We start from the raw sequence: 20,272 nt of genomic DNA on the forward strand, positions 1-20,272 counted from the left end.
AATGAATGCAAGCGTGCTGAGAGATTGCTGTTCTACAGCCACCGTATCTAAAGCTCTTCAGATTATGAACAATGCCTGAGGGACTCGTTGACATGTCTCTCTGACCCAGAGATAGTAATGCCTTCCCTTAAGATAATCACTTTCATGAGCCCCTCCTGTCGTGTGCTGTATAAAATCAATCGATTTTTTTTCTCTGTAAAGACTTTTAGGTTTCATTGTAAAGAGTTATTGATGTGGGGGGAAATCTTTTTATTTAACCAGCCCAAAAAAATGATGTTGGGGTTCGCATAATCAGCGTTTTGCATCAATTGGACAACGTGTAGCCTAAATTGCTTCCCGGACAGTTTTGCTCCTCTTCCCCCATTTTCTTTCCAGGTTCAGGGTGTTAGAAATAGGAACACGGCCCCCTTGTAAGACGTCTTGGCCCTGAGATCCCATATATAGGCATTTCAATGGTCAAATGTCTGAGGGCAGCGAATCGCCGTCCAGAACCTTAAAAAAAGACGCGACGCAGGAGGAACCGCTGAGGGCCGTTCCCAAAAAAGTATTGGGTGTCTAGCGGAACTTCTCAGGCTTCTGTGAAGGCACATATTTGACAGGCTACAGCGAGACCAGCTCGCACTCCAGCTCAGCGTTCAGTTCAGCACAGACGCTCATCGCCTCTCTCAGTCCAGTGTTTGGTGCGACCACCCATACACAAACGCAGCCATGGATGCCATTAAGAAGAAGATGCAGATGCTCAAGCTCGACAAGGAGAATGCCTTGGACAGAGCAGAGCAGGCTGAGGGCGACAAGAAGGGAGCAGAGGACAGAAGCAAGCAGGTTGGACATGAATCGGGCGCTCGTGCATTTGGGTGTCTCTTTTGCACCTTTATGAAACAGACTTTACATTTTGTTTTTACAGCTAATATGGCATAATTACATATTTAATAAGCTTTTCGGTTTCTATCCTATCTTGTATTTTATTTTTAATTCTACTTTAACTTTTTCATGTCAGATGTCTCACTGCTACAGTAGACTAGTCTATATCTGTTTTATAGGCCTGTAGGCTATTGTTAACTTATGTTAATTGCACATGTAATGCATAAACGCAGCTGGCAGCTGTTCTTGTCTCTTATATTGACACACGTGTTTCTCCTGTAGCTCGAGGACGACCTGGTCGCCCTGCAGAAGAAGCTAAAGGGAACTGAGGATGAGTTGGACAAATACTCTGAAGCCCTGAAGGATGCTCAGGAGAAACTTGAGCTGGCTGAGAAGAAAGCTACCGATGTAAGCATTCAGGGAAACTTAGGGTCTCCCGTCTGATGTCACGCAACCTGCACCTAGGCTATCCCTGCTAGACAGACAGTCTTCAACTTACTATACAGCTTCACCCCATTTCATTTTTACCATCACGTAGTACTTCGGACATTGTTTTTACCGACTAAACTTTATCGATAGTAAAAAGATGATAGGTAAAAATTGATTGCCTGAATGCACTGTAAGTCGCTTTGGATGAAAGCATCTGCTAAATGCATACATTTATTTATTTAATTCATTTATTATCGGGAACTTCATTAAAAGAAAAAAGAAAAGAAAAAAGAAAAGAAAAAAGAAAAGAAAAAAGAAAAGAAAAAAGAAAAGAAAAAAAAGTATTTTAAAATGACGCCGGCCATTCTTAAATGTAGCCTATTTGCACCACCTGGTAAACGAATAGCCTACCAAGACCCAGATGGTAAAGCAGTCTGCCATATGTACAGTTGCAGGATAGTGTATGCAAACGGCGGGTTAAATTTAGTAGAGCGCTTTATAAGGAAAGCATCTGGGGGTTCGTTTGCACACCTACAAGCGTCTCAGGGGTCCGTGTAGAATTTCACCTCACCCTTGCTGGATACCTAAGACCAGCGATCACCCATGAGAAGCTAGTTTGATAAACGATCAAAATAATTATATTATCTAATAAAACATATATAAGTGAATACCTAGGATTATAAATAATAATAAAAACACCCATTTGTATACATGATACAAGGTGATAAAATATTAACAGTCTATTATGTAGATTTTTGGCACGATTTTATTTTAATAATCAGCGTATATACTGATAATTATTCCCTGACTTTCGGGGAGGCAACTTCTGAAGGAATTTCTGTCAGTAATTCTGTGGCCGCAGTTCCAAAAGAATCGCCTTGGCTCCCCAAAGTTTGGCGCCCCAAGCGAAGTTTGCTAACCTTCAACTATCAGAGCCTTCTAAACAAATGTAATAAAGGTTTTACTGAATAAACATTCATTTAGCGCACCTTTGTAACAAACTTTATAAAATTTTAAAACGCATTAGAAGCTGCAAGCTTTTAGCTATGTTAAAATACTTTTTGCAGTTTCTTGGAAATTCAGGCTTCTCGACAGAGGGTGTCATTCAAAATAAAACCCCAAAATACCCTGTTCACTCTGAAACAATTATTCACCTCGATGGATTTCCAGTGGATTGTGGTCGACCTGTATTGCAGCAACATTTTCACAAGATGGCGCTGTACGCCGCACAGTTAACATGTCAGTGCAAAATCTGTAAAGGCAACAAAGTACAACAAACAAAATAGGCAGAGAGATAAAAATGCATTTAACAACAATGCAGTTTTGATCACCTAATTTATTACATTGATTTTTTTATATATATATTTATGGCAGTATCCATCTTAGCACAATATTTATGGCATTATCCATCTTAGTGATAACACAGGAAACTGTTGACATTTTTGACATTTCTCATTTAATTTAGGCAATACGCAGGTCATGTGGTTAAAAACGATAATACAGCCTAGATCCTCTGACTTCCGGTGTTTGGTAAAGCGTTACCAGTCGCTGGCTGGGAATCAGGGTGGGCTGTTTGCGTTACTGGAGCGCCGTTAACACTCCGTGATACCCCGTCCAAACAAACCGCAGGCTTCGTGATGGCTGCTGGTACGGCGTATCTCGACGCTGTGAAAAAGAAAATCAGGTCACTGCAAGAACAAGCAGACGATGCTGAGAGCCGAACACAGAGACTACAAGAGGAGCTCGAGACCGAGCGCGCTGCCAGGCAATCTGTGAGCTTACCATAATGATTTAAGTGCATTAGCAGGCCAACTGCAGCACGGTTTCGCATAAGGTTACATTAAGAGGCGGAAAAAGACTAGGCAATCATTCTAAAATTATGTTTAAACAACGTTTTTGTCGTTAGAAAGTTCTAAATAATTGATTGCGCACTGGCGCTTAATGGATGGAGAGGGCGGTGCTGCTTTTTGACAGGTGACGTCCTCCCATCTTTAAACAATGTTTTAATGTTTCCCGGAAAATTAGTAGACGCTAGCATTTGAATGTTGTCAGGTATTCGTCAAGATATCGTATAGCACTTTTAAAACCATAGTACGTAAAAACGATAGTGTTGTAAGTTCTAGACTTTTTTCTCACGAAGGCGCTGTGCAAACCTGTTGTTAATGTAGACTAGACTAGATTAGTGCACTGTTGGCTCATTACTCGTTGTGTGTGCGCAGGCTGAGGCCGACGTCGCTTCCCTGAACAGACGCATCCAGCTGGTTGAGGAGGAGTTGGATCGCGCCCAGGAGCGTCTGGCCACTGCTCTGCAGAAGCTGGAGGAGGCTGAGAAGGCTGCTGATGAGAGTGAGAGGTGTGTTGGAAAACTCATAGGCCACTTATTATGACTAGGGCACAAAACAAGCTCTGGGATTCTAAGAAAAAACTTTGAAAATCTGGAATCTGAGGGTGCAAAAAATCAAAATATTGAGAAATCTGTCTTTAAAGTTGTCCAAATTAAGTCCTTAGCCATGCATATTACTTATCACAAATTAAGTTTTTATATATTTAAGGTAGAAAATGTAAAACATATATTCATGGAACATGATCTTTAACTTTAACCACTATATGACATTTTTACATTATATACATTTTTGGAGTTACAATTATTATTTTTTTTTAAATATTATAGTTTTTATTGCAGTTAATTGAATATCAATATATTAGATTTTGTCAGAAAAGTCAAATGGCAATGCATGAATTTAATTAGGTATGGGCCAAGACCTCTGACGTTGGATAAATCAAAATTACATTTTAAAGGGAGGATATGGACTCTATTACTTTGATGCTTAGCCTAATTCAAATTGATAGTTTATTTTAAACATATGCATTAGGTCTCATGATTATAATAACACCCAAACCCTGTCTCTCTCAGAGGCATGAAGGTCATTGAGAACAGGGCCCTGAAGGATGAGGAGAAGATGGAGCTGCAGGAGATCCAGTTGAAGGAGGCCAAGCACATTGCTGAGGAGGCCGACCGCAAATATGAGGAGGTCAGTTTTCTCTCTCTTTCTTACTCTTATCATTTATTTTAAATAAATGCTCCAGAAATGCAATAAACAATCTCTTAATCTTGGGCAATGTAACACATGTCCACTTCTTTGTGATTGCACACAGGTGGCCCGTAAGCTGGTGATTGTTGAGGGTGAGCTGGAGCGTACTGAGGAGCGTGCTGAGCTCAATGAGAGGTAAAAACAAACAAATGTAACACTTTTTAAAAACATATTCTGTGTGTCATTTTTTTATCTCAACTTTTCTGTCACTCTCACTTATAGCAAGTGCTCTGAGCTGGAGGAGGAGTTGAAAACTGTGACCAACACCATGAAGTCTCTGGAAGCCCAGGCTGAGAAGGTAAGCGTGTAAATGTTATGTGTACGTGTGAATTAGTTAATGATCATCTTTGCATATTTGTTTTACATGTGTACATCTCTCCTATCTCTTTCCTGTCTACAGTACTCCTCTAAAGAGGACAAATATGAGGAGGAGATCAAGGTCTTGACTGACAAGCTGAAGGAGGTGAGTTCATTTAGCCATCATCTTGTGTGTGTGTGTGTGTGCGTGTGTGTGTGCGCTTACATATAAGAGGGCCTGACATCTCTCTGTGTTCCAGGCTGAGACTCGTGCTGAGTTCGCTGAGAGATCAGTCGCCAAGCTTGAGAAGACCATTGATGATCTGGAGGGTATGTCAACTTGTACCTCACTGTTGCTATTAGACAAGGGTTAAATCCTTAGTTACATTATAATATCCTTTGAATATAAGATTTAGGTTTGTTTTGAATTTATCTGCTACAATTAACAGTTCACATTGATTTAAAAGGATATGCCTTTAAATTAGCAGCGGTACATATCACCACTGCTAGAAATTACTAGAATTTAGGTATTTGAGAGATTTTATTTTTTCTTATGATAAAGGAAGGTCATTTCACTTCATTTCATTTCTGTTGAATTACTGTTTTCCTAGTCTTTTCTTTTATCTGTCTCTCTCTGACCATTTGTCATTGTTCAGTCTGCCTTGGCACTGCTTCCTTTCCCTTATTTTCTTGTTTCTCCATTCTTTTCCATTCCTCCCCACTCAACACCCCTCGACCATTCTGGCCTTTAATTGGCTACTTTAGATGAATTGTATGCTCAGAAACTCAAGTACAAAGCCATCAGCGAGGAGCTGGACCACGCTCTCAACGACATGACATCCATGTAACTATCACCACATGTTACTCGTGTTCATGTATGAGAGTGTGCACACCTGTTTGGTTTAATAGCATTTCCAGTTTCTCTGTCTGCTAGTATAATCACATTTTCAGGTTTGATGGCAGATGTTTGACTGAACCCAAGTATTAAGTTTAAAGCCTGCTTGACAAACCTGTCTATTGATTTACTTGGTTTAAAGATGAAATGAGATTACACACACTGTATTTCATCTGGAATGCATGATGACTCTCTTTTTTTATCTCTGGCATGCCCCTTGTTGTTTGAGATCACCATCTCTCATTTGTTTCAACTGTTTTTTGTTTCTTTCTTTCTTTTTTCTCATTTATTTCAACTAATTTTTAAATGTAAACATTGTTTACATTTGAAACAACTTGCTAAATGATTTTTATGAGAATAAAAAAAAAATAACCTCAGAATGCCTGATGTAATCATTTTCTCACATGCATTAACATACTTGTTGTGTGATGTATATTTATGTGACACTGACAGTCTTTTTATATTTCTTGCATGTCCTTTTATTGTCATCACATCACCATCTTTCATTTGTTTCATCTCGTTTATTTTTCTCCCCCTGCACAGTTAAATTTTTTACATCTCATCTCTGGCTCCGGGCACCGTCTGAGCGGCAGGTCTTTCACTTCCTCTGTATTTCTCTATTTTTCTCTGTTGTCGCTTTTCTCCATCGCACTATTCTCAGTGGGGATGGAGCTCTCAGTTCTATAGTCCCATCACTTGTACAGAAATTTGTAGCTTTCTGTAAAATAAAAGTTCCTCCCATCTCTGTAAGCTCCCCACTCCTTTCTCTCAAGTATGTCTTAACTCTTTTGATTTCATATGTCTTTAATTTATTGTCAGGAAGCTTGAATAAAATCCAAACAAAGCTCCTTCTCATCACCTTATGTTGCTTCTCTCTTCGATAGTACTGTTTCTGTGCCATTGTAAATACTGGATTAAAAGAAAGATCTTATCATTAACTTTAACAAACCATTCTGGGTAAATGCTTTTGGAACTAACAACTCTCCTTTAATCTCTTCTCTTCTCTCTTCTCTTCTCTTCTCTTCTCTTCTCTTCTCTTCTCTTCTCTTCTCTTCTCTTCTCTTCTCTTCTCTTACCTTTTCTTCTCTTCTCTTCTCTTACCTTTTCTTATCTTCTCACCAGACTCCCTTTATCAACAGCTCCGGAAAAACCGAGCCCTTTCACATGAGCTCAGTTTAGCACTCAGTGAATTCTAACCTCACAACAGAATGAGAGAACACCAGGGCATACACTGAATATGAACATGAATATGAACACAGTCTATTGTTTGTGTTGCACACAGAGTAACCAATAATCTGTGATGACAGATAATCCATAATTTCATTATTCTATTATTGTTAGTACTGTGGGTCTTAAACTTTTTCATGTCAAGGTTAAATATATATTGTAAAATGTGAGGATTTATGGTTTATGGGTTGCATCTGGAAGAGTGACAAAACCTAAAGCTTAAATTTTAAATGTGAAAAAACATGGCAACCTGTTTCCTTTAAATGGTGAAACGCCTCAACCTTTTCTATGTATTTTACGTAAAGGGAAAAGTTTACATAGAGAGAGGAAAGTGCCTTCTGCATCATATAACACACCTTTGATCATTACCAAAGGTGAGTTGTGTTGTAGGAGTAGACTGAATTTACTAGTGTTAAGTAGTTCTTCCAAAATCAGAAAAATATTTCTAGATTAATTATCGGAATTATACAGTTATAAAACTATCAGTCCATGTTTATCACATTTAAAAATGTGCCATTTCTAATCAACATGCAATGTACAACCCTCAGGTACACAAATATAAATGTTTACTTTTTTTGCAACTTGCTAAATTATTCTATATTATTTAATTTTAAAGTGCCAAATGCAGTGCAAAAAAAATTGTTGCGTCTTTATTTATTTATTTGTTTGACACTGACATATAAACTTTTCTTTTAGCTCTTAATAAAATCGTAGTAAACGTTGTAGTCAGGGGTCTGTACCATAGACTGTATACAAGTGCTCGTTTTTTGAGACTTTTAAACAACTTCCGGTTCCGCCTCCGTGTGGAGGGTCAAAAGTGATAAGAGAATCCGTGTGAAAATGGAAGGGGATGCAGCTTCTCCAAACATCTTGAGGGAAAGTAAAGCTGGATATATCCTGAGTAATGTTGCCGAGGTCGTGGAGAAGATTTTGACATTTGTGCCGACTAAAAATCTCCTCCGGATAGCAAGGTAATTATTCTGGCTAAGTGTTGATGTTTTTAGCTTGTTAGCTTTGAGCTAATCAGCTGGGTGTCAAAACGGAATGCAGATAAATTAGTCTAGATGGTTTAACTTTGATGTGTTGACTTATTTGGGCTTTCTCTTAACAGCTCTGTCAGCTGATCTGTTTATCTTAAAAGCGTAAAATGCAAACACCAGAGCAAAACTGCAGTTGAAAAACATTCTTTCTTTTTTTTTAATGAAAAACTTAAATTACATTTTTACTTGTTACATTTTAGAATCGATCGGCGATTCAATTCATCAAGTGCGTATTATTGTACCTTTAAGCAATCATTTCTGTCATTATCATATATATATATTTTGTCTGCAACTGGTTGTTCATATGTAAATGCGTAAATGAAGATATTCATAGTGTTTTTTTTTTATTTTTTATAAATACCATGGATACCGTTATGTAAACTTTTTACTCATGCAAAAAGTTTGGTAACCACTGGCTTCTCAAACACTCAATATTTAATTTAATTCACACAGGCCTACCTGTACATTTACATTTGCACATATATATATATATATATATATATATATATAGCAGTGACTGTGTTTATGTTGATATTGGTGTTTCTTCTTCTGTAGTGTGTGTAGGCTATGGATGAATTGTGCACGCAGAGTCTTGAAGACACAGCAGAGACTGACCTGGCTCTCTGCCTCTGGCACATCCATATACGAGGAACATGTTTTGCTCAGAACTATGGCAGAAGACTTGGAGGTCTGATAGGATTTTTTTTTTTTTTTGGTAACAAAGGCAAAGTTAAATTTTTTATAAACTCTAGAAATGACAAGCATAATTTTTTTTAAAGATTTAAAAAATGTTTTTCTTTCCCCTGACTCCCTGCAGAAGGTCTATCTGCTGCCCCAGACAGCTCTCCTAATGGTGGATGGAGAAAACTTTAATTGGCCTTTTAGTTACAGACAGAAAAAGGGTAAATTACATGACTATTTGTATTAAAAACTTGTTAGTCATGATGAGGAGATTCATCTGTTCACTTCCATCCTTCCTTGTTACAGCCAGGAAGTGTGAGAATGAAGTGGTGTCTGATCCTGTCGAGAAGCTGAGACACTTACTGCCTAGAACTTGTGATCTAGTAGGAATTGTTGCATCAGGAATTGTTGGTAAGACTAATTGTCCCTCTTTCCCTGCATTCTGCCATTACTGTGTTTGATGTTAAGGTCAGTGCAGCGGTAACTGTAACTGTAATTTCTTATGCTTTGTGCTATAGTGACCCCCAGTGGTTCACCCAGCAGCCCCCCAGAAGAGCATGAAGTGGGTGAAGCTGGCTTCAGTCTGCTTTTCCCAGCCATGGATGGGGTCACCATCAGGCCTTTTCACTTCTGCAAAACGAGCCTCAGTGAATCAGCAATGGAGGAAGCAGGTGAGTTTGGGGTTGGTTTAAATGGCATGGTTTTGGGTTAAGGTTTTTTTTTTTTTTTATTATAAGGGTTTCTATGCTCACCAAGGTTGTGTTTATGTGATCAAAAATACAGTAAAAATAAGACTGTAGAATATTATTGTAATTTAAAATAACTGCTTCCTAAATTAATATATTTTAAAATGTAGTTTATTCAGGGCTTAATGGTTTCAATTGGAAAAATGAAGGGAAAAGAAACTTGTAGCACATTGTTGTTGTTCTCCCGCCACGTATGCAGCTTCTCATTGACAATGTAATGATGCCGCTCGCATCATTTGTGGGATTGCGTCTATAATAATTCTACTCATTCCTGCATGTTCCATGCTTATAACGCGATGACAGATGACAGAGTGTATAATTAGCACATGCTTTTGAGTCTTACTTATTTAAAGGGGTCATATTATGTTGTTAAAAAGAACACTATTTTGTGTATTTGGTGTAATGAGTTTGTGGTTTAAGGAAAAAAACAAACAAAAAACCCCACATTATTTCCTACATAATTTACATAATTTTTTCTCCTCTATGCCCTGCCCGGTTATGCCACTCAACACTGTGATGCCGTGTGCAAGACTTTTGTTTCAGGTTTCTTAAATTAAAAAGTTCAAATGCACATTTTGATTATGAAATATAGAATTTCTTTATGATCCATTTGAAGAGACATTTATTCAACCTCATGCCATTCCATCTTACTAACCCCAAACTTTTGAATGGGAGTTCATGTCAGAATACTCTGTATGTGATTTTCAGGGTTGATTAATAACCCTGATCTAAAGGTGGTGCTGATGTTTGACTATGAGACCTGGAAAGCTGGAGGGGGGCACTTTCTTAACAAGCTACTGGAACCTCTTTCTCAAAATAATGTGCTTATTATTGGAGGACAAGTTGAGAGGGCCTTTTCCAACAACACAACCTGGTAAGTAAAGAAAGTTCTTGATTTTAGATGAGTCAAGTTAGTTCCTGTTTTCTTTTTTCATGTTATGTTTTTAAGGTCAAGACTTTATATGTCCTCTTCTCTCTATTTTTGTCCCGTTTTTCCCCTCATCTTCCCACTATGTGAACAAGCATGTTCACACACTCGGCATGATTTCACACTGTGTTTTTCTTCATCATGATCATTTGTAATGTAACATTTTCTCAGTGTCACATCCAGGAAGCTACCTTTCTTACTTTGTTTCCTCCATTGTCTCAGACATTATTACAAATCTAATCTTCATTAGTGAGGTTGGAATGTGTTCTGTCTGTTTGCAGCTGTTCTCCTGGCTCTTTTGGTGCAGTAGGACTGACCTTCAGTGGCCCAAAGATCCAGGGTGCCTCAGTGCTGGTGGACCAGGATGTAAGCAGCCCAAAAGCAGCAGAGGCCACTATCCAGCGGCTGAAGGCTGCTAATATCCCAGAGAGAAACACCATGGGCTTCATGTTTGCCTGTGTGGGCCGCGGCCACAACAGCTACAATAACCAGCACAACGTGGAGGCCACCGCTTTCCGCAAGATCTTCTCCAACATTCCTCTCTTGGGATTCTTTGGTAACGGGGAGATCGGCTGCGACCGTATTGTCAAAGAGAACTACACATTGAGCGAGACAGATGCTGATGGACTACAGCACTCTTTTACCACAGTCATGAGTCTGGTGCATTTTGGTTAACACAAACTCCAAACCGAGACTGCAAATGTTTAGGAATCCCTCTTATTAACTTGATCTTTGAAGACAGACAGCAGCTGCTTAAGTTAACTGAGCAGGTCTGATGGTGATCAGGTATAAATCTCCTGGCTTCTTTCCTTTTGACTTTTTTCCTTAAAACAGGATGTCAAAAAACAGTTAGGGACTTCAACTCCGCCTACAGGTACAATTTTGAGAGCAAGCTAATTCTGATGTCTTACACCTTGTTTGGAAAAGTCATTACTCATTGAACAATTCTGAAGAACGATAAGGATTGAGTTTGAATGGCATGGTGCTAAACCTTGACCTTTGACTTCAGTTTTAAATGTAAAACTTTTTTATGTGTAGAGCAGAACTGAAATCTGTCAACCGATCTGGCCTTATATACAAATGGTTTGGAAAATTCAGGCACTTTTTAGCTAATTGTGATGGAAAGGCTAATGATGTAGCTGTTCATCAACGTTGGTACGGCTTCTAGGCCTCTTGCAGGAATTCCTCTATCTTCACTTCTGATTTTACACACAGATTTGTGCTCCAGATTGATCGCGTACCTAGATTGACTGTCCAAATTTTCATGGCCAGTAGCAGGTGCTACAAAACTGCAGGAAGAGTATTCACAATGAATGAAAAGCAGTTAGCTATTTAGCACAACAATCAACTTGCTAGCAGTTCTTAGTGCCTGTAAAGGACAGAAGTGGAAAAAGTAGGATTTCTTTGTAATATTTCTGTGAATTTACACTGTCATTCCCAATCAAAATCCTGTAAAAAAATCCAGTTTCATTCCAGCAGGGTAATCCTTCATTTCTGTGCTATCAGTTCAGTTGAGTTCTTAAAAGTTAATAATTTATTCTGTGCACTTCACTTAGTTGTCAACAGATAAGTGAAGTCTCAAAGGGCTATCTGTCTGTGTTGTGGAGATATACAGTATATTTGCTGCAGTATTCGGAAGGTTGATTTAAACTGTTGTTGCCAAATCTTTTTTTCCCAACTTCATTAAGATCAAATATAGATAATACTTGGCTTTGCATTAAGGAAAGTAAGTTTTACTACTGTCATGTTTTTTATGATGGTGTATTGTTTTTTTCTTCTTCATATGCCCCTGCTGCTGGGTCGTGCAGTTATTGGCCCATTATGTCTGTATGTATATAATTATGTATATAATAAAATCAGTGATGTCACTAACTGTTGGTAGTGTGATGCAGTCCATACCCCTTTTTTCACGTTTCTAAGTGTACATGCACAGAAGTAAACTAAGTAGACATGGACAGTATTGTTCCTATTTATTCCAACAGCAAAATAAAAAAAAAAACAAGGCCTACTGCCTTTCTATAACTTTCTAAAAGAGGAAACAAATACTGAGAAATGAATTACGACAAATGAAAGAGAGAAAGATGTCAAACTTGGTCACCCCATCCCTATAGTGTTTACAAAATATTGTACTTTAATGTCAGGACAATAAAACTCACAGTATAGTTTTACAATTCATTAGATAGATTGACGGTATTATTTATTGCAGTCTGTGAAAAGGATCCGAGAATTCCTAGATGCGTTCAGACTTATTTCTTCAGTAGATGGCGCTCTCGTGCAACAGCAGTGTTTCATTAAATCGACCAGTGGATTTATTTGGTAATTCCAGTCAAAATGGTCCATAAATAATATCTAAATAACAATTAAATTAATAACTTACTTAAATCTTAAAATTATAAAGTCTAAATAAATCGATTATTTGCAGTTAAATTAGTGATGAATATGATATTTGATATTAGTCACAGGGTGATGAGCTCCAGTTTTCTTTGTTGTTGTGTGTGTATTAGATGTCAATGCCGAGACGGGCTGTTTCCTGTTCCTGCGGTTAGGTAGCTTAGGGCAGTGGTCAGATAGCGAACAGCCTCAGGACTAAAGCAAAATGAAAGCCATTTAGGGTAGCAGTACAATACCCTTGGTCCCACATTAATTCAGAACAGGTAAAAACCTCTTTCAGGTGAAGAGTGGGTTATTTTAGGTCCCTTCACCACAAAAAGAGTGAAAACATCTCTTTACTTCCTCACAATCTCTTTGGTCACATTCCATACACGCTGCCACTCAAAAAGGCCATGGGGGAATTGTGGTAAATCTGGCTTTCAGGAACAAACACAACGTTTTGGAGAAACATGGCATCACGACTTGCACTAAAAGTGTGGATCTGTTGGGAGGCAGGTGTTTTTAAACCTGTACATTGTCGCCTCAGGGCTCTTGGAGTAAAGACATTTAGCTGCAAGACTCTTTCCCTGTTGAGAGCAGACTCTGAAACGAGACAGACAGACCTGAGCTTTGGGACCATTGTCATAAAGAGCTATGTTTTGTAGGTCACACACTGGGGGTGGGCCACTTTGCTCGGAGTTAGACATCCCAAGTGTGCAAAATGTAGTCGGGCATTTACAGAGGAAAAACTAAAAATTAGGGTAGAATGTCACAGACTATAGAATGAAGCAGACACCTGCAATATAATATTAATCTTATATCTGCTCTGAAAAAAAAAAAAACTTTCTTTATGGATAAATATGACAAATATTGAGATAAAATCTCATTATGTTATCACTATTTAGGTAAGCTTAAAGTAGTTTGGTGATTTTGTAGTGAGACACTGATAAAAACAGTATTAATGCAATAGAATGGGGAAACGTTTTTATGTTGGTAGAAAATATTCACAGAGATTTGAGATTGTAAAAGTGCACGTGTTTATAACTGTCTAATGCAAGTGTTCAGCTTGTTGATGCTGATGTTGCTGTTGCATGGTGTAGTGACTGTCACACACCAGCCAATGTATCAGAAACATGAAAGAATAATGACACATAAATAATAAAACCTCTACCGTGTAATAACTTTAATTTCTTAATACTTCTAAATGAAATCGTAATGTTAATGATGTGTTTGTTCTGTAGTATCACATCCACCTCACTGATTTTTAAAAAGCTCAGTTCCATTATCATTCAAGGAACTGTCACAACATAAGCATGACACCCCACTGAGTCTGGATGTTCTTTAATGAGCATCACGCTAATTAGCTATAATTAATTCAACACAATTTTGTTGTGAATTAAATGTACTCAAATATTTACACAAGGCTGTTAATTGAATGCAAGTCAGACGTACAACGACAAGCTAAAAGCATGCCATGCTAATGTGACCGACTGTTGCTAATTGTGCAAAGAGCCGGTAAATGAGAGCTGATGCTATTTTGTTCCCTAGCCAAACCATATATTTACAACTGAAAAGTCAGTCATACATATTCATTCTACATACTATCAACATAATAAAATAATTGCAATAAACTGTTACTTGGTTCTCGTTAAAAATAAGACAATGAAAGAAACAATTACAATTTAAATAATTGTAATATCTAAATTTGTATAATTAAATATCATCAAACCCACATATATGGACACGCTTATATCCTGAAGTTGGCTCTCAAATAAAAGCAAAGCCTCAATAATTCAGCAGAGCTCTGTTACCATTGGGTGGAATAATGGACAGTTGAGAATTCACAGGGGAGACAATCTACATGTTTCGTCTGACTACCTCTGTCTCTGGGTCATTCATGTGTTTGTGGTTTCTCACCAAACTTGTCTTTAGGTGGCCTCGTGCTTTTGTAGTGTCCTCAACAAAGTGCAGCTTAACCACTTCTGCCTTAAACCACATCAGTGTTCATAACATGACTAATATAACCACAGGCAGTTATTGTCACAACTTCATTTTCATGTTTGTCTCAAAAATAGTAGACAAGACTCCTCTGTCTGCAACTATAAACACAAATTCATCTGTCCTTACAAAAGCCCTTTATAGCACACAGGAAATTTGTAGTACTCAGTAGGTATGGTATTATAAATCCTCATATCATATCAGCTCTCATTTGTGTTTGATGGAATGTAGTTAAGTGAAGAAAAGCAGACCTGAAACTACCTCTGAGATACTTTTGACACTGATGGAGGGAGACAGTAAGTTGGGGTAACAATGAAAGGGCTGAGTGCAGATATGTGACAAGCAGTTCCTGCTCTGACCATTAGACACAGAGCTCTATTATTCAGATCTTTCATAACCCATGCACTTGAACTGTGACTTTAATCCCATTAAAACTGCATGGCCACAATCCAAAAAATATATAAATTATTTTGCACAGACACTTAGATATTCCTAACAATTGATCATTTATAATAGAGGGATTAGGCATCATTAATTTGAAACATAATTCCATTAAAGCTGCGGTTGGGAACTTTTGACGCTCTAGCGGTTAATAAACAGAACTGCTTGCGTCTTGATTTTTTTTCACAGATTATCTGTCTCATATTCTACTGTCAGGACATAATGACAGGTTTAATAAATATGTAAAAAATATTTTTTTACAAAAGTTCCCTACAGCACCTTTAATGGGATAGTTCACCCAGTAAATAAATAATAATAAAAAAAATTCTGTGATTAATTACTCTCCCTCATGTTCATCTTTGGAAAACAAATTTAGATATTTTTGATGAAATCCGAAATCCCTGCATAGAGTGCATTGCACCTGACATTGGCCCCAAAAGGTAGTAAGGACATCATTAAAATAGTCCATGTGACATCAGTGGTGGGAGACAGGGAAGAGAAGAATTGTTGAATAAATCGTTATTTTTGTTTTCTTTGGGCATAAAAAGTATTCTCATAGCATCCTTAAATTACGGTTGAACCACTGATGTCACATGCACTATATTAACAATGTCCTCACTACCTTTCTATGCACTGAACATGGTAGGCTATAGTCTAAGAAAATCACTCTGGATCTTTATTATTTGCTATTATATACAGAAATGTAGTATGTTTTCAGATAATAACTAGAGATGAGCAGAAAACAACAGTTCATAAAGCCAGTCATGATCAAATAGTTTGACGTGTGTTCCTTTAGATTTCTGTATCTCCAAACAGTTTCTGGCTTTAAATCAGTGCCAAAAGGAGCATTTTTGGCATCTGAAAAGCTTCCATGTTTGCAGAGAACAAATACTGTAATTAAAAATGCTGATAACATTCATTCCTTTGCAGTCAATGAATTTCTGAATTCTTCTTTATATTATTGAATGTCTGGATTCATAGCAAAAATCAGTACACAAGTAACCCAAACAAGAATATTGCTGGATGTTAGTATTGCACACAGTAGTCAAATGGCCACTACATCCAATCCTAAACCATCTTTCAAAGAGATATGAGCCAGGCGGAAAAAAAATGCAAATAAATTATACATCATATTTTAAAAAGCTTCTCAGGTTTCTTTTTGAAAACATTCTTCTTAAGTGCATGGCACCCCAGTGAAGTGAAATTGCTCGGCTGAAGACATCTACTCCAGAGACTGTTACCATGGCTACAGAGTTTTCTACACTTCACATTTACATAAAAGTTTTCCGCTGAATGGATTTTAGCCTCTACTTTCTGTAGAATAACTGGGTCAGACACACAGAGCAAAGCTGGGAAACTAGGAAAGCTGGATTTGGTCAGAGGGATGGGAGAAGTCTGACACTGTGGGAAAACAATTAGGGGTACAACAACCCATAAAATGTAGTACTTTATTTTTGTAATATATACTCTTAATGTACTATATGAACCTTTTAACATTGAAAAAGATGTATCTTTGAGTGTACTTCCCCAATGACAAGCTGTCGTATCCCTAAAAGTGACATTTTTGCACATTTACTTTTCTATGTGATTGACAAAACGACAAAAAACAAAAATAAAAAAAATAAAAAAATTGACATTTGGAAAATTTTATATAAACATATTTTTGATTGCCATTATTTTAATGATTCATTTATTAAATTAAACCAATTTAATACCCATGATCTAAAAATTACATGAAATGTATATTTTATTGTATATTTGTATATTTTATCTATATTTATTATAGTTAAGGCAGACAGATAGACAGACAGATAGATAGATATATTAATAGATAGAATAAAAATAAATAAATTAAGTGTATAAATACATTTATTTGGGGGGTTTTCAAAACCACATTTTTATTTTGTTTACATTTGTCGAACAGAAAAGGACAAATGAGCCTGCAGACAAAGTATAAAACTATAAAACAAATATATAAAGCTCTCTACTAAACTTCTTTAGTTTAATAACCTGTTGTTTTCAAGAATAATTATTTTATGCCGCTAAATGTTATCAGATAAAGATTTTATTCGTTATATTAACCCTGTGATCATTGTGTGGCCCCACAATAAACCATCTGGGAATACATGCAAATGAAGGGTCTCACAACTAGACCAACTTTAAAAGAGTTGAACTTCACCAATCATGCTGGATGCTTTCTTAGAGGGCTCTGACAAAACAGGGCATGAGGGTCTACGGGTGGATGGGGGTAAGGGATCGGAGCCCAGCAGCACTTCCCTGTAGCCCCTCTTGGGAGCTGCCCATCAGTTGCGCTCAGCTAAATGCACTCACAAATGAATATTTCAGTGCCATTTAATGCTCCTGCTGCAGCCCCTGAGGAGCCCGGCATCAATTTGTGAACATGCCGTTAAAAGCCAGGACGTATAATCCAGAGTGAGAGCTGCTCTCCTCCCCACCAGGCCTCAAGTCCCCAGCTACAGCTTTGGCAACTCTCTTCTGCCAAACTCTGCTGACTTCCCCCACCTCAGTTTAAAAATATAAGTATATCTGAGTGAAGCAGCAGACAGATGGTCTGCTCGTTTGCCCCCGGTTGGTCAGTGTTCCCAGAGCGCTTGTTGCTGTGCAGTCTACTGGCTGTTAGGCAGTGGAGAGGGCAGTGATAGTCTGTTCATCTTCTGGCCCCATGGTCCTGCTAAAATGCTCACATGGAGAAGGACAGCGAGGATAAAATAGCCACCTGCCTGCCCACTACAGTCCCATGGGCACCTGAAGCAGAGATCACCATATTTAGCTACTGTATATACATGCCATTGTTCGCTCATCAGGTGGGAAAACATGAAATATATACTACCTATATATATATATATATCAGATTTCAGATAAATACTGTTCTTCTGAACTTCATCAAATAACCTGAAAAAAATCTAGTCAACAACATGAAAGCTATTTTCAACATAATAGTAATCAAAACAAATGTTTTTTGAGCAGCAAATCTGAATATTACAATGATTTCTGAAGGATGTTACTGGAGTTATGATGTTAAAAGTTCAGCTTTGAAATAAATAATAATTTTAAAATATATTCAAATAGAAAACATTTATTTTAAATAGTAAAAATATTTCAAAATGTTACTGTTTTTGTTGTAGTTTGGATCAAATAAATGTAGGCTTGGTGAGCAGAAGAGACTTCTTTAAAAAAAAAAAAAATCTTACTGTTCAAAAACCTTTGGTAGTGTATACACACACAAACACAATCATATATATATATATATATGTGCGAACTGTAGCCTCCGTTTCCTGTTCTTAGCTGACAGGAGCGGCACCCAGTGTGGTCTTCTGCTGCTGTAGCCCACCCGCTTCAAGGTTCGTGTTGTGTGTTCAGAGATGCATACTTTGGTTGTAACGAGTGGTTATTTGAGTTACTGTTGTCTTTTTATCATCTCTAACTAGTCTGCCCATTCTCCTCTGACATCAACAAGGCATTTTCGTCACACAACTGCCCCTCACTGGATATTTTCTCTTTTTCTGACCACTCTCTGTAAACCCTAGAGATGGTTGTGCATGAAAATCCCATTAGATCAGCAGTTTTTGAAATACTCAGACCAGTCCGTCTGGCATCGACAACCATTCCACGTTCAGAGTCACTTAAATCCCCTTTCTTCCCCATTCTGATGCTCGGTTTGAACTTCAGCAAGTTGTATTCACCACATCCAGATGCCTAAATGCATTGAGTTGCTGCCATGTGATTGGCTGATTAGCAGTTTGTGTTACCAAGCAATTGAACGGGTGTACCTAACAAAGTGGCCGATGAGTGTGTGTGTGTGTGTGTGTGTGTGTGTGTGTGTGTATATATATATATATATATTATATATATACATACATACACACACACGCACAATAATAATAATAATAAATTATATATATATATATATATATATATATATATATATATATATATATATATATATATATATATATATATATATATATATATATATATATATATATATATTATATTACACAGCTGGACTGACAATAGCTTTTAAAAGATAAATGGTGCAAAATTCCTACTGACAGTTGTGCAGGTCTGATCTGCAGTGCAGGTTTTCTGCCAAAAGAGGGTTAAACAGTCATTAGGTCTATGGTTTTACAAACTTTCCCTGTCCTGCATTGTGAATGTTCACATTGTGTTCCATAGAATTGTTTATGTGTATTTTTCTACTACAGACAGATAAGACCATGACCAAAATCATGACCACTTTATGCAGAAATGCAGACAAATCCAAATGGTTCAGAAATATATTCCTGCAAATATATCCAAAAGGAGTTTGGTTAAAATACTTGAAAAATAAAGTACTTAAAAAAACAAGTGGACAACTAAATAATGAACTATGAAGGAGTGAATGCACAGTTTCTCGTGTTGCTCTATGGAGGAGCTGACACATATATAATGACACATGGTGGTAATGGCTCTTAATGAATATTCAAGAGCTGTTCTGTGTTGGCAGAGGCAGAGATACAAGCTCAGAATTTGTAAAATAAAAAGGCCAGACTGACAGGAACACTGTTATAATAATAATGGGACTGCTTCCTCTCCCAACTATGCAGAAATGCCCTAAGGCAGCAATCAAAAATTAATACTAATTATTATGTGAATGCTGCATTCAATCAGACGTATGTTAAATTATATATAAGCAACATGGTTCTACTTTCAGAGGCACATGCATGAGGCCTTTTTTTTTCACCACTGTTATTCTGAGCTGGTGCAAAATTTGTCCATAAGCATTTATATGAGTCTTATCATAGAAAACCAGGATAAACTCTATGCACATTAAAATAAAAAAAATGAACAGGAATGACCGTTAATAATAATCACTGCTGTTTATGGTTATGGCATGATTTATTTATTGGCATTTGAAATTGTGGGCATTGAATTCTGACTGTGGTTTTGGCACATATAGCGGTTTGGGGGCTGGCTGGACACACAGCACTTTAAGTCTCATTTCTGATGAGAGCAGTAAATAATTTAGGGCTTAAAGCTGCCATTAGCCACACTTAAACTCTGCTAATGCAAACCCCTGACAGCTGGCCTATCCCCATTGGATGGGAACATGGATCAAACAGTTCTGAACGAAATAATGGGCCACGTTGAAGCACAAAAAAATCTGTCAATAGGCATGTGCTGTTTTTGCTTCTGCATGTTTGTTGGTTACGCTGTGGTATTCCCATTACACAGAAGGTTACATGGCTTATGACTTTAAATCCATT

General features: G+C 37.4%; 2 protein-coding genes across 2 annotated transcripts; both read left to right on the forward strand.

The window, feature by feature from the left end:
• The first annotated feature begins 567 nt into the window (after positions 1–567).
• On the forward strand, positions 568–6,414 carry LOC113049517 (tropomyosin alpha-1 chain-like). Its single transcript, XM_026211931.1, has 10 exons — positions 568–822; positions 1,144–1,269; positions 3,510–3,643; positions 4,205–4,322; positions 4,447–4,517; positions 4,605–4,680; positions 4,783–4,845; positions 4,940–5,009; positions 5,445–5,523; positions 6,118–6,414. Exons 1-10 carry the CDS (start codon positions 709–711, stop codon positions 6,119–6,121), a joined length of 855 nt encoding a protein of 284 aa, XP_026067716.1. The 5' UTR covers positions 568–708; the 3' UTR covers positions 6,122–6,414.
• Positions 6,415–6,641: 227 nt separating this feature from the next.
• On the forward strand, positions 6,642–12,068 carry LOC113049516 (F-box only protein 22-like). Its single transcript, XM_026211930.1, has 7 exons — positions 6,642–7,772; positions 8,397–8,529; positions 8,659–8,743; positions 8,829–8,933; positions 9,041–9,193; positions 9,977–10,142; positions 10,478–12,068. Exons 1-7 carry the CDS (start codon positions 7,642–7,644, stop codon positions 10,869–10,871), a joined length of 1,167 nt encoding a protein of 388 aa, XP_026067715.1. The 5' UTR covers positions 6,642–7,641; the 3' UTR covers positions 10,872–12,068.
• Positions 12,069–20,272: the final 8,204 nt, after the last annotated feature.

Source organism: Carassius auratus, chromosome 30, assembly GCF_003368295.1.
Source record: "Carassius auratus strain Wakin chromosome 30, ASM336829v1, whole genome shotgun sequence".
In the NCBI taxonomy this organism is placed as follows: domain Eukaryota; kingdom Metazoa; phylum Chordata; class Actinopteri; order Cypriniformes; family Cyprinidae; genus Carassius; species Carassius auratus.